Raw genomic sequence first — 15,000 nt, 5'->3', positions numbered from 1 at the left:
ACGTCTCCTCACGTAGTGTGCGCTTCTCTCCTTGGCTCCAGTAGCGAGGTTGTGTGTGGACCAGACTGACTGTCTCAGTAACACACACAGAGGCTTCTGATAGCTGTTGCAACGCCTCCAATTCCTGAGGGAGAGAGAAAGAGGGAGGCAGCAAAAGAAAGAGGGAGGGAGAGAAAGAGTGAAGAGAGAGGGGGGGAGAGAAAGAGTGAGAAGGGAGAGAGAGAGGAGAAAGAGAGAGAGGGAAAGAGTGGAGAGAGGGAGAGAAAGAGAGAAAGAAAGAGAGAGAGAGAGAAGAAGATGCTCATAGTGAGGTCAGGATGTTCTTTTGTATTGATTCTGGTTGTATTTGGGATACAAGCCTGGTGTGTGTACCGTATTGCAGGCCAGCAGTAATCGGTGTATCCTGGAGAAAGTGTGTGTCTCTGGGCTGAGACTAGGGGGCGCTCTGCTGCAGTAGGCTCTGAAGTCTGTGTCGTACACGCGGCTGAACGCAGACATGAGCTGGGCCAGGTCCGACACTACCACACGCAACGCACAACTCACAACGCACACGCTAGGGCTCAGAGCCTCCGCGCTCAGGAACTCACACTGGGAGAGAAAGAGAGAGAGAGAAAGGAAGGGATGGATAGAGAAGGGGTGGGAGGCAAAGGGAGAGAAAGAGAGAGGGGGAGGGAGAGGTATGTGTTCACAGTGTTTCCTCTACATGCATTTATTGGTGGCGGGCCGCCACGAATGAATTTCCTCCGCCACGAATTGATTCAGTCCACAAAACAAAACAAAATCTGAACATTTTAGCTGATTAAAATATATCTGATCCTAGATCAGCGCTATAATGGATGTTGACTAAAAGTGCACCTAAATCCACGCCCATCTCTCTCTAACCGCTGATCCAAAATCAGATTAATGACATTCAGTTGACGACGTGACACAAGGGCTCCTGATTGGTCTAAATGTGAACTGTGGTATTATTGTTATTGTGTACAGGCCACCGTAGTGACATCAGGGGGGTATTCCATCAACATCGCTAAAGGGAAAATCCAGGTTTAGTCTGATAAATCTCGCGAGAGTTCTTAAAAATATCCAGGCATATTCTGATAGGTCTCGCGAGAAAATAAGCCAGGATTTTCCTTTAGCGACGTTGATGGAATACCCCCCAGGTCAGGTGGGCAGGTTACGACGAGACAACAAGAGACCGGTATTGTAGAGCTTACAGAGCGAGTTAAAATAAAGACACTTACATTGAAATACAGAAGGACTCACGTGTATGTTTAATAGAATAACACGACATGGTGTCAGAAGTCCTGTAAGTGAGTGTTAAGAGTTAGATCGGCCGACAAGTGTCATTTGAGCTCGTGACGGTGAGAAGGGAGAAGAAAAGATGGATGCTAATGCTAACGCGGGAGCAGCTGCAGTCCAGAGAACGGCGCCAGTTTCAAGTGCTACGTTCAGCTCTCCAGCCTCCGGATCAGCCTAGCATCTAAAAGATACAAAAAGCTGATCTAGCTAGCTAGGTGCACAAATAAGATATCACGTTAAATAACTTCGAAAAATTAAACGAAAACAGCGACAGATGGATGGATGTACCACCACCACCAGCTACAACTACAGCGGGAGAGCCATCAGCATCGGCTAGCTGTGTTGGTGTATCAGCAGACATTAGCAAGTCAAAAAACGATTCTTATGTGCCGTCACTTTAGCAACGACACAGTATTGTCAAGGGGAAAAGAAGGGGAGACGATTTTTTTATTGACAACGGAATTACATGCTGGAAAAACATGCAGCTAAAATTCAGGGAACATTTGGACAATACGAGACACACGGGAGAAGTACGGGAAAACAGGGCTCATGTGGGTCTCATCAAAGGTAAGAGTTTGTTTTCTTTAACTCAGCTGATACTCAGCTGTTTACCGAATGCTCCATCTGACTGTGATTTTACTTCTGTAATGTGGTGGGTTGACATAATTCACGCACGGAACTATAGGTTGAGAGTATTGTTCCGTCCGCAGTTGATTGCGTAGTACCCAAGTTGTTTAGACTGTTCTATTTACTGCTTGAGTGTGTTGTTGACAATCGTTCATGTCCTTCATTAAACGTTAAGCTTTGTCAGTTGATACGCCGCCTACGACTACCATCTCTCTGCACTACAGTAAACAGTAAATCAGTAACGTTAGCCGCTTTTGTGCTCATGTAGGCCTACTTCGTATTATATTATAGCTGATGATCTTTGTGTGTGTGTATGTGACTGTCAGTCACAAGTTTATATTCTGTATATTCTTTAAAAAAAAAAAGGCCATCCTCTAGTTTTGGCTGTGATTAGATCGTTGTTTTGAGCGCGCGTGCACGCAAAAAAAATAAAAATAAATAAATAAATAATCGCTCAGGGTCAGGGATATCCGCCACCAATGTAAAAATTCCTGGAGGAAACACTGGTTCATTATATAATTCAGTGTGCATTTCTAGTCATTTTGTCACACACACACACACACACACCCTCACCCACCTCTGTTCGTAGCTGCTCCAGGGTTGACCGGGTGGACTGCAGCAGGGCTGTGACATCAGCAGCCTCCCCCCTCCTCGGACGCTGATTTGGGAAACTGCAAACATGTAGGGCAGTGTTTAAATGTCCAAGACTGTTGTTAAATTCAGCAATTGACTGTTCCTGTAGATTTAGTGGACTTGTTGCCTGATAGTAGTCAAACATCTCAGCAAGGAAGGTGGCAAGAAAGTTCATCAAAGAATCAAATGCCCCAGGTCTGGCAAAGATCATGCATGTGAGAGAAGAGACCAAGGGATGGACAAGAAGAGCTACCTCCAAAAAGAACAATGCAAATGAGTCAGGAGCACATGAGGCCCACCCCGAGGTTACGGTGTTTACCACCCTGAGTCTGGGAATGGCACCGAGACAAAACAAATCCTTCTGTGGGTAGCGAGACGAGGGCCTGCCGGAGCAGCCTACATCTGACCTGAGGACTGTAACACCAACCTACATCTGACCTGAGGACTGTAATACCAACGCATCATGTGACTTATTAGTCGACCGTAATCACGCGTCTCTCAAACATTGTAGTTGTATTTTGAACTGCCTTTCGTTATGAGGTATACTCTTGGACAGTGAACATGATCTTATTTCTGCTGTAGTTACCAGTAAAGAGGAAGTGAGAGTCGTAGAGTGAATGACTGAGATAGAAAGGAGAGGGGGGCCCTTTCTCTATGGTTACAAACTCCATCGCTCATGTCCTCTCCTGCATCCTCCGCTCGCTTCCTACTCCAAAGGCATTGGAGGAGCAGATCTAGGTCCCTCCCCTGAGATGCTGTCCAACCAATGACCTTCGGGAAGGCAGGGAGTTGAAGGACAGAGGTATGGAGGAACAGAGTTTCTAATAATTGAGAAGCAGAATGAGAGAGTAAAAGAGAAAGAGGTTTATAGAGAGAACAGTGTGTATACCTGATGTCGGAAGGCCAGGGGTTGAGTGTGGGGGTAAGGATGTGTGTGAAGTAAGGCAGACACTCAGGGGAGAAGAGTCCTCTGAGAAGCTTCTCTCCCTGGATCCCCTCTGCACAGCCTGGGACTAGAGTTAGGAGCTGCTCCAGGAATTTAAGCTGCCGCAGAGGGCCGGTTTGGCCCTGGGGTAGGGGGGGGGGGGGATTTCATTAGGACAGTTGATATGTACCTTTCGCTGAACTATTTTCTTCCCCTTTCCATGTCACTCTTGACTCTGTCCACTGATCCCTCCTTACCGTGATCAGGTCCAGGTTGTCTGCTTTACACAGCATCATCTCGTGCCCAAACCTAGCCAGCTCTGTGAGTGAGAGTGAGTGTGTGTGTGAGAGAGACATGATTATATTACACACCAATAAAACCGAGGTCTCAGCCTGAGTCTGACCAGTGAGTAATTCAGATAATCTGACAGACGAGACACACCTGCTCATATCACCTGTCAGGTTGAATTCTGTGAGGCTTTACTGTTCATACACTCAACACAGCTACATTCTAAAAAAGATTTTCTGCTGCCTGGTCAGAATCAGTTCAGTCATGTTGTGTTCCCTCTCACCTTGTGTCAAAGCATCTGGTCCTTTAGACCTCAGGGAGGACAGCTTTAAAGATGGATTGATTCTGCAGAGAGAGAGAGAGAGAGAGAGAGAGAGAGAGAGAGAGAGAGAGAGAGAGAGAGAGAGAGAGAGAGAGAGAGATCCCACAGGGGGCAAGAGAGAGAGGGTGGATGGAGAAGAGAGAGCGGGAGGTCCCACACTCAGCAACACAAGTAGGCTGAAGTCGACTTCACAGGCGTTTGTATATCTGACATATAGGCCTATACACACATCAGATATACAAATGCCTGTGGAGTCAACTTCGGCTACAACACAAGCAACAGCGGCAGTTATTTATTACAGCAAGTTGCACCCTTACAACTCTAGTCCTTTCCCTGTCAAGGCTGTATACAATATTAACAACTGGAAAAAAACGCTTCAAACTCAGTTGTGATAAAAACATAACCGTATGTGTTACCTGCTACAGACCCAAGCCAGTATGTCTGTGCGGTGCTGGGAGGGAGAACACAACAGCTCCTGCATACTGTCTGCCTCCCGCAGGTACAGACCCTCCACCAAAGGGCAACGCGCGGTCTACACACACACACACACACACACACACACACACACACACACACACACACACACACACACACACACACACACACACACACACACACACACACACACGTCAGTGTACAACGCAATCACACCCACAGCTGACACAGGAGGAGACAGGTCGTGTGGCTGCTGGCCTTGTTCGGCATGACAGCTAACGTCATGTGCCTAACTACCCACGTTGGCATACAACATACATTTTAGCCAACTCGTAATTGCACGAATGGTTATGTTAAGGGTGTTGGCGTAACTTACTTACCTGTAAAGCACCGTAAACCTGCTGGGAAAGTTCCCTCTCTTTCAAAACACCCGCCATCTTCCGGGATAGCTGTTAGAAAGTGACGTACTTATTTTTCTTCTTCTTCTTCTTGGTCATCTTCTGGTCGCTTCCGAGAATGTACTCTCTATGAGGCGTAGTGACACTGCTCCCCCTGCTGTACAGAATGAGGTACTGCGAACGACTTTGGGCAAACCTCTCTCTTGTGTCGCTTTCCTTTTCTCCAGAGAGGTGTGTGACACAGTTGAACGAATAACAACAAACATTTAAATCACAGGAACATGGTAGCCTCTCTCTAGGTTAGTATGTCTAACTTAACATGTGTAGGCATAGCGTAAAGAAGAACGAATGTGAATACTACAAATACGTAAGTACAGGTATAATGATGTATACTGTACATGGGTACAGCCAGGTATGAGGAACAACAATGATAGTGTCCTTGCTTCAGCAAGCCCACTAAGAACACACAGGCACAGACACTTGTCAAAGTTATTATTGTAGAATACTTTGATGTTTTTTCTTTCTTTCATACAGACAAAAGGTGTTGACTTATTCACAGTAAATTCTCTTAGATTTCCATACAGTTTAGTCTACAGTATACAGGTGTGTTCTTTCTCATATATAGATATTTATTCGCTTAAGTAACAGGCAGGTAACTCTTTAATATATTCAATAGTCTGAAGGTTGTTTCATTTTTCTCTACATTTTTTTGGTCTTTTTTCATTGTAGCACAGTTAGGGCTGCGTTTTCTGTCTGCTCAAAAACACTGGATTGTGTTATCTATCTGTGTATCTCAAAACCTCTCCACTTATGATGTCCACGAGATGGCAGTATCACATCATCGCTGTTAATACTTCTAGAGGGACCTCGGCAACGCAATTAAAAGCAATCGCAAACTGCGTTTTTTAACATGGAGTCCCCCTCCATGGAGTTACTAGCATAGCCTATGACTATGTGTTGGTTGTTATTTTGGTAAGATCTCCGTACGCTTTTACACGCTACAAGGACTGTTGAGCCGACAGAAAATACAGCTCCCAGAATATGCTCCGAAGAATGTTACTGTCCTTTCGCCATCAGTAGGAGCACCGGTGGAAAAAGCAATAGGTCTAATAATAATAATAATAACAATAATAATAATAACAATAATAATAATAATAATAATAATAGTAACGATAACAATCATAATCATAATTAATTCAAGCGCTTCCATTTTGTTTTGTTCTTTTTCTTTACAAAAAGCAGTAGGAGTAAAAGAATGAGAGAAAGAAATATCCCAAACTAAAAAGTGTAAAGGGGGAGGTCAACTGAAAGATGCACGTGTGCACATTTGGGCGATATGTACAGTAGTGGTGCGGTTGTACAATAATCTATAACTTTTATATTAAATATATTATATATTCTTTTCACATCGTGTTTTCCCACTTCCCTCCTGTGAAATTCTTACAACATCATAATGAATCACAAGAGGATGGATGGACAGAGGGGGAAGGGGAGGGGCGGGTTAACACCCTTGCGACTGTGTGTGTGTGTGTGTGTGTGTGTGTGTGTGTGTGTGTGTGTGTGTGTGTGTGTGTGTACGTGTGTGTGCGTGCGTGCATGTGTATAAATTGTGTTAACATCATGATAAAAGTGGTGGCGTTAACATCCTTACAACTGTCTGTGAGGAAGGGGAGGAAGTGGTCATAGGATAGCTGAGTTCACTAACACTCTAGGGTAGGGTGTGTGTGTGTGTGTGTGTGTGTGTGTGTGTGTGTGTGTGTTAGATTAATGGGTCTGTGTTGTTGGGGGGTCATCAGGGTGAGGGTTGTTGGTAAGTGTGATGAAGCATTGTGTGTGTGTGTGTGTGTGTGTGTGTGTGTGTGTGTGTGTGTGTGTGTGCGAGTGCGTGTGCGTGTGCGTACGCGCAAGAGAAAGAGAAGGAAGGGCGGATGAGAAGACAGGAAGTATCGACACACTCAAAAATGAAACCAAACACATGATGAAGCGACACACGCTCATCAACATCCAAATGACATCGACAACATGCTTCAAAAAACAACAGACAGATTGGATGACGTCACACAGCCTGCCACTGGGATCGGTCAGTCTGAGAGTTTTTTTTTTTTTCCGACGAGGAGACAGTTCTATACACGGGACGAGATGTTCTCCGAGAGCCCTATATGTACCTAGAACCAGAACAAACAGCGGACGTTAAGTAGCGTCTCGGCCAGGATACGTTCTAGTTCTCCGTTCTAGTCGTTCTGTTTCTGGGTCTATACGTGCGCCTGTGGAGGCCACGGATGTGGCAGTCTGTTGCATATTGATGTCGGCCCCCAAGGCTGCTGGGGCTGGATGGTCTGGGGGGTGGGGTGGGGTCAAGGTGGGGGTCAAAGGTTAGGGGTGATGCAGGGGTCGTATTGCATTGCAGTGACGGACCGAAGTGGCGTGATTTCAGTGGGTGCCCAGCGAGCGCATGGTGGGATAGAAGGGGTGGGGGGAGGTAAGGTAAGGTAAGGGCGCTCCGTTCAGGATGGAATGTTCATGGACATTTTTGGAATGTTCTGTGTCATTAGAATGGAATGTTATGCAGAATAGGATGGAATGTTGAATGGTACGGAATATGAAGGCGGAATGGAATGTCACGTGTGTGTGTGTGTGTGTGTGTGTGTGTGTTTGTGAGTGTTTGTGTGTGTGTTCTATGATATGTGATGCCATTGTCGGTATGATGGTGTGTTCTAAGTGATGTTGATCATGGTATGTGATTGTATTGGAAGTGATATGGCTGTATGTACGTATCCAAGGAAGTGATATGGCTGTATATACGTATCCAAGGAAAAGGCATGAGGCGGGACAACAGCGGGAGTTTCTCATTGGCTGGGCTACTGACCTGTTGCCGTCGACCACGTCATAACCATAACCACTAACATGCATGGGGTTGCATGCCTCTCCGTCCCAATAGGCTACAGTGGCTTCCTTCCTTTCTTCCTTCCTTCCTCTCCTTGTCCTATCTCTCTCCTTTCCTACATTGGAACCTGTCCAGGACAGGCTGGAGAACATTCCAGATGGGAGCAGACGACAGCAGAGAAGGGGAGCAAGAGGAAGCCTCTCTAGACTATTGAGATCGACCTCCTCAGTGATCCATGGGAGCAGGAATTGATGGGTCAGTGAATGTTGGATTTAAAGGGCCGGCGTCTGTGTGTGTGTGTGTGTGTGTGTGTGAGTGTGTGTTGTTGACTGTCTGATTTTCATTAAAGGGTTTTCGCTCCACATGCAATCAACTGTATGTAATACCAACACAAAGACTCTGGTACAGCAACTACTAGAGAGAGAGAGAGAGAGAAACGGGGGGGATAGAGAAAAGGAGGGAGAGAGAAAGACAGATCCCCTACATCACTTCCTCCTTGTGTTTAGTCCACAGTCGGTGGGAGAGGGGTCCGTACGGAGCGGATGAAAGGGGTGTGCTGCTGCAATATTAATACATTGTTTTTTGGATAGTTTTTTTTGGTCATTTTGTTTTTAGCAGACATTCTATTACTTAATGACTATTAGGTTTAAATTAACTGTATCCTTGATTTTTTGTGATTACTTTTTCTCAGTATTTTTTTCTTCCAGAACGCACAAGACTGAACACATACACACATATAAAGAGAGAGAGAGAAAATAATGGAAAATCAAATAAAAATAAAAAAAAGCTCAACGTAAAAGTCCCATAAGAGAGCACATAGAAATACAGTAATCAATTGATAGAATTCACAAACAGATCAAATGGGAGTTAAAACATATCCAAAAAAGCATCGGTATTAGCGATCAAAGTAGTGATTTCAAAGTAGTATGCGTGATGAAAATTAGAGCAATGGCGGCGGTGGTAGTCATAGTAACGTAGCAGTAATGATGATAACACGAACGATCAACATCAATAGAAACAGACTGAGTCAAACCCCGTAGCCACACGGCCCTGTAGTTCCGCTGCTGCTGCTGCATTGTGGGATGTGTAGTTGTAACCCATCAGTGTCTACCTCCCCCTCCACTCTGGCTCACACACAGACAGACAGACAGAGTGGGCCTGCGTGTGTGTGTACGTGGGGGGGGGGTTGTGGGGATCGGGGTGGGGGTTGTGTTGGAGATGGGGGGAGCGGGGGGGGGGGGCGCTGAGACGGCTGTAGCAGGGCGAAGGGAGGGGAAATTACAATCTCTTTTTTTCTCTCTGGGAGTTCTGAAGTCTTCAATGTCTGATTCCTCCCTCCTTCCCTCCTCCCTCCCTCCTTTACACCCTCCAATCCTAAGAGGACAGTCTCTGATGGTTGAAAACTTATTTCCTGTCTTCTTAAAAGTCCCCCCCCCTCCTCATCCCCAGACTCCCCCCTCTCTCCCACCCTTTCCCGGTCAGTTATAATGAGGTCTCCACGGCGACGCAGTAGAGAGGGGGGGCGGCCAGGTGGGGGCGTGTCGGGGAGGGGTACGCCGCCAGCCTGCCCCTGCCGCCGTTGTTCGCGTGGTTTCGGTTGCTAGGAGTTACAGCGACGTGGTAGTTGTTTCTGCTGCTAGGAGGGCTTATGGCGGCGACAGGGTCGTCGTTGTTGTTGTTGTTGATGTTCGTGTTGCTGGGGGTTACCGGCAGGCTGTACTGGCGGTAGGGGCGCGTGGGGCGGGAACGGGTGGGCGGAGCCTGCTGGGCGGGCGGGGGCGGGGGCTTGCGGAGGGCCGGGTGCAGGTGGTGCTGGTATCTGCTGAGCTCCGATTCGTCGTCCACGTCCGTGTCATCGATCAGCGGGATGTTGTGTATGAGGTCGTTGATGAGGAACTCGGGGTGAGCCATGAAGTTGTGGATGGAGTTCCGGGATTCCGGCTTCTTCTCCCGGCCCTCGTGCGCCGAGCTACGGAACGCTTTCACCACTCGCATCTGAGAGGCAGAGAGAGAGAGAGAGAGAGAGAGAGGGGGGTGTGGGGGGAAGCAACGGGGGAGGGGGAGGAAGAGAGAGAGTGAGGAGGAGGAGAGGAGGTGGACGAGAGCAGGGAATCCAGAGAGAGACGGACAGACGGACCTGGTCCTTCCACGGACAGACGGACACTCAGGACCAGGTGGCTGCAGTCAGAAACCCTATCCTACCCCCCACCCCCCCACCCCAATGCACTGGGCCCAGGCTTAGTCCTGGTTCCTATCAAGGTTTCTTCCACCCCAGGTAGCTTTCCTTTCCACTGTGCCTGTAGACTTGCTCTTGGGGGGTCTGAAGCACTTTATGCGATAGTGGGGAAAATAAGTATTTCACCCCCTGCTGATTTTGTGAGTTTACCCCCTTACAAAGAAATGAACAGTCTATCATTTCAATGGTAGGTTCATTTTAACAGTGAGAGACAGAATATTTTTTAAAAATCCCAGAAAATCACATTATATGAATTTTGATGAGGGGATTCTCTACCAAGTACTGAGTCATGTTTTGCTAGGGGCTGAACTACTTATTTTACTCAATAAAACACAAATATTTTTCCAAAATTCATATAATGTGAATTTCCCTCACTGTTCAAATGAAACTACCATTACAATTATAGACTGTTAATTTCTTTGTAAGGGGGTAAACTCACAAAATCAGCAAGGGGTGAAATACTTATTTTCCCCACTGTATATTTCTAAAAAACAAAAAGGAGTGAAAAACATCAACATGTTTTGTTTGTACCCATAGAAATAGAACAAGTAGGACCGGTCGTCCCCGTTCTAACGGTTCTAGATCTGTTCTTCGTCCAATAAGATGTCACATAGCTTTAGTCAGGGCTTATTAGGATCACCATATCAATGATTTATGCATTGCCACTTTAATTGGATTGGATCTCCTTTACACTATCAAAGTACAAAGTGATTTCATGTCTGTTGCTGTCTTTGTATAAGACAAGACATCTATGACTAAATACGCTCGGTACCATAGCGACCGGATCCTGAGTGTTTCACAAAGACAGAGGTGGACAAATAAAAGATGAGTACAAAAAATGACGGTCAGTTCCCACGCATCATCATCAACCTTGAACAACCAAGACCAGAGCATTCAGGAGCCACCATCACAGAACACACCACAGAAGCCAGCAGACCAGACCATACACCCCACCGCATGTGTGTGTGTGCTGGAGAGAGAGAGAGAGAGAGAGAGAGAGAGAGAGAGAGAGAGAGAGAGAGAGAGAGAGAGAGAGAGAGAGAGAGAGAGAGAGAGAGAGAGAGAGAGAGAGAGAGAGAGAGAGAGAGAGAGAGAGAGAGAGAGAGAGAGAGAGAGAGAGAGAGAGAGGGATGAAACAATGGGACGGACACACACACACAGATGAAGATGATGTGATACACTGATGCAGTAGAAGCAGTAGGTGAGTGAGTGTGTTAGTCAACAACGACAACATAGAATGCCAACCACAGACACACACACACACACACACACATACATACATACATGCATACAGTGGACATGCTGCCAGGCAGGGCACAGGTGGAGAAAGACCAAATAAGAAAGAGAGTAGTGAGCTGATGATGAGGATGATGAGGATGATGAGGATGATGATGATGATGACAGGGATGAGGAGGATGATGCAGCTGCTTCAGGAGAGAAAACAAAATGTCTGCCAAACAGAAGAGTGATCCTGCATCACAGTGAGGTAGAAACAGCATTGTGATTGGTTGAAAGGTGACAAACAGAAGGTGATTGGTTGAAAATGGTTAGAGTGCAGTGGTGATTTCACTTTGTCACACACAGAGAGGCAGCCAGGTCATGCTGTAACAGATCACACACTCACGCACACACGCACACACGCACGCACGTACGTACGCGCACACACACACTCACACACTCACACACACACACACACAGCAGAGTGGATATACTGATGGGTATAGGAATTTGAGTGTGTGTGTACGCGTTCCTTTGCCATGGCAGCCTGCCCCTGTTCATGCACCCGCCACAGCAAAGGAACAGCTGCAGAATGAACTAAATAAATAGAAAGAGTTCAACACAAACCACAAACCGGCAGACAGACGGACGGACAGACAGACAGACTGACGAACTGACAGACAGACAGACAGACAGACAGACGTACGGACAGACAGACAGAGCCAATGTATAGAGAGAGTTTGACCGTTGCCATTTCAACAGGAAAAGCAATATGACATCATTAGCCAGCTCAACCCAAATACTCCAATACGCCAAATACTCATCATGAATGGATGAACGGTGGGCCATGACGACGCCCATGACGATGCCCATGATGATGGCCATGATGGGCCAGCTACAAAAATGGTGTCCAGCCAAACTACCATTTTATATATGTCGGCCAAAACGATGGATAGAAAACTCTATACGTGACTCTGACACATATGACAGACAGACAGACAGACAGACAGACAAACAGACAGACAGACAGACGGTCAAGCGTTAGGTTTCAGTGCTCATCTGTTTTTCCAAAGAGTCTGTTTGACAGCAGAAAAACACTTCATGCAGACTGAGACGTTTTAGGATGTTTATGTTGTTCCGCTCTCTCTTTCTCTTTCTCTCTCTTTTAGCCATTTGTTTTCGTTCATCTCCATGGAAACTGTAAACTTTCGAGTATAATGTGACCCTGCAGTTTGACCAGAAGAGAGGACTAGGGGGGCACTCTCTCTCTCTCTCTCCCTCTCTCTCTCTCTCTCTCTCTCTCTCTCTCTCTCTCTCTCTCTCTCTCTCTCTCTCTCTCTCTCTCTCTCTCTCTCTCTCTCTCTCTCTATCTCTCCCTGTACAGCAGCACTGAATCGAAAAGAGTGAGGGTTAAAAAACGACAGGAACGGAACAGACAAGTAAAGGGCTATTCTGTGCAAAATAAAAGCTGATGGAGAGAAACATTGACACAAATACACACACACACACACACACACACACACACACACACACGCAGGGAGGGAAGCTATGTTGAAGACGATTGGTTAATGACCAAATATCCAACCCCTAACCCCGCACCCTAGACCAATCTCTTTTGACTCTTTTGAACAACAAGAGGGCCACAGCATCACTGACTCAAACCTCAACCCAACCCTAACCCGAGTTGATAAACTTGGTAATAGTGTTCATTTTGGCAGGCTATTTGACATTTAGTCTTAGTCTTTAGACGAAGATGCACATTAGTTTTAGTCACATTCAGTAATTTCAAATTTCTATCCTTCTTAGTTTTAGTCTAGTTTTAGTCATCGTTTAAACAGCTCAGTGGTTGCGGTTAGAGTGTACGCCCTGAGACTGGGAGGTTGGGGGTTCGATTCCCGGCCGAGTCATACCAAAGACTATGAGTTGACGACTATGAGTTGACGATGACGATGGCACTCAGCATTAAGGGTTGGATTGGGGGTAAGACCCAGCGTCATGTCCAGGGGGTTGTACATGGACATCAAGCTGCCTCACGCTATGGAAACAGGAGATAGGCTCCTGCCGTTAGGCTCGAACCAGTGGTACTCAAGGCCACTTACTTCTTTTTTTAAATTATTTTTTTATTGTCTAAAGACTAAGACTACATGTAAAATAGCCTGCCATGCAACCGTTACACTAAACACACTTACAGCCTCCTCATATTAAAGGGAAGTTTCTGCTTATATATTGTATTATAATATATAAGCATCACTGCAGCTCTCTCCTTACCCCAGCGATGACAGACAGACAAGGTGTGTGTGGGCTGAGAGTCAGGGGGGACGTGTCCACATCGGTAAAGACTACATGACCCACGCTGCACTTGGGCACAGTGTCAAAACTGTGGGCTGCAATCGGTTTGCAAAGCTCACTGGGTAGTGCGGTGACGACCCGACCCGCCCGCCTCTCAGATCTTGAGCAGATGGGAGGTGTCGGTTCGCCGTGAGTGATGACGCACCTGATCACTTCGTCCAATCAACAGGGAGTGATTCAGAAAGCAAACTTGCTGACCCCAGTGGTCCTACTGCGGAGTGTGAAAATACATCCTTCCCTCCCTCCTCCCTCCTCCCTCCTCCCTCCTCCCTCCTCCACTCTCTCTACACTCATCGAAAAAAAGGTTCTAGTTAGTGGCACAAACATTTTCTTCATTTGTCCCTGTAGGGGAACCCTTTGATAACCTAGTAGGGTTCCATGTAGAACCCTGTTTGGGTTCTTTCCACAGAAGGTTTTGAATGGTCAACCATGACCCAACCATGACCTTGATGGTCAACCATGACCCAACCATGACCTTGATGGTCAACCATGACCCAACCATGACCTTGATGGTCAACCATGACCCAACCATGACCTTGATGGTCAACCATGACCCAACCATGACCTTGATGGTCAACCATGACCCAACCATGACCTTGATGGTCAACCATGACCCAACCATGACCTTGATGGTCAACCATGACCCAACCATGACCTTGATGGGTGGGTTTTATGACATAGTTAAGACCTAGTCATGTTCAGCAGTGAGTTTCCCCAAAGCTTTGTAGATAAAGTACACTGCACAAACTACATCTAAGTATGATGAAATATCTTAAATCAAGGCAATATATGCTTTGATTCAATATATTTATTTTTTGTCTGACTGCACTAGTCTTAAGATATCTTTTACTTATCCTATTCTGTTGGCAGCTAATTTTGCTTATTTTAAGTAATATTACCCCGCATTGTATTGCTTTATTTTTCTTGTTCTTGAGAGCTGACTTTGTGCAGTGTAGAACTTAATCTCTATAGAACACCCGCTCCTCTCCATGACGGCAGAGTTCTTCATTTAAGACACTTTGTTCTTTTATGCTCAGAAGATTGACCAAGAAACATGTATATTTTTTTATATTTTTTTTACATTTGTTACTATTTCACTGCTTTGTTGTGACTGAGATATGAGACGACAAAGCTTTCAGGTAACTGACCCCAGATCAGTTCCAAGGAGGGAAGGATGCACTTGAAATGTATTGGAACAAGGCCCAGGTAGTCTTTAGCAGATGGCTAAATATACACACTAAAGGCTGGTGTCAGCAACACTCAATACAGGATCTACGCCTAGCGATGGAGGGAGGGAGAGTCAACTGAGGAGGAGCAGTGAGCAGACAGATTGAGACAGACAGATGGAGAGATAACACACACACACACACACACACACAAACATGCTGA

General features: G+C 46.1%; 2 protein-coding genes across 2 annotated transcripts in view; both read right to left on the bottom strand.

The window, feature by feature from the left end:
• haus7 (HAUS augmin-like complex, subunit 7) overlaps positions 1-4,796 on the bottom strand; it is a gene marked incomplete at both ends in the record, with an annotated part of 5,000 nt that extends 204 nt beyond the window's left edge. The window contains 8 exons of the mRNA XM_080534378.1: positions 13-124; positions 373-588; positions 2,501-2,594; positions 3,446-3,624; positions 3,739-3,800; positions 4,053-4,114; positions 4,508-4,623; positions 4,743-4,796. Coding sequence (XP_080390504.1) covers positions 13-124; positions 373-588; positions 2,501-2,594; positions 3,446-3,624; positions 3,739-3,800; positions 4,053-4,114; positions 4,508-4,623; positions 4,743-4,796 — 895 coding nt within the window. The remainder of the gene's footprint in view (positions 1-12; positions 125-372; positions 589-2,500; positions 2,595-3,445; positions 3,625-3,738; positions 3,801-4,052; positions 4,115-4,507; positions 4,624-4,742) is intronic.
• Positions 4,797-9,290: 4,494 nt separating this feature from the next.
• Positions 9,291-15,000, bottom strand: part of atp2b3b (ATPase plasma membrane Ca2+ transporting 3b) — a gene marked incomplete at both ends in the record, with an annotated part of 59,025 nt that continues 53,315 nt past the window's right edge. Inside the window, one exon of the mRNA XM_080534377.1 lies at positions 9,291-9,803. Within this exon, the coding sequence (XP_080390503.1) occupies positions 9,291-9,803 (513 nt within the window). The remainder of the gene's footprint in view (positions 9,804-15,000) is intronic.

This window comes from Nansenia antarctica, assembly GCF_963989245.1.
Source record: "Nansenia antarctica genome assembly, chromosome: 6".
Lineage (NCBI taxonomy): Eukaryota > Metazoa > Chordata > Actinopteri > Argentiniformes > Microstomatidae > Nansenia > Nansenia antarctica.
The sequence above is the reverse complement of the archived record's forward strand: the minus strand, read 5'-3'. Positions and strand labels throughout refer to the sequence as shown.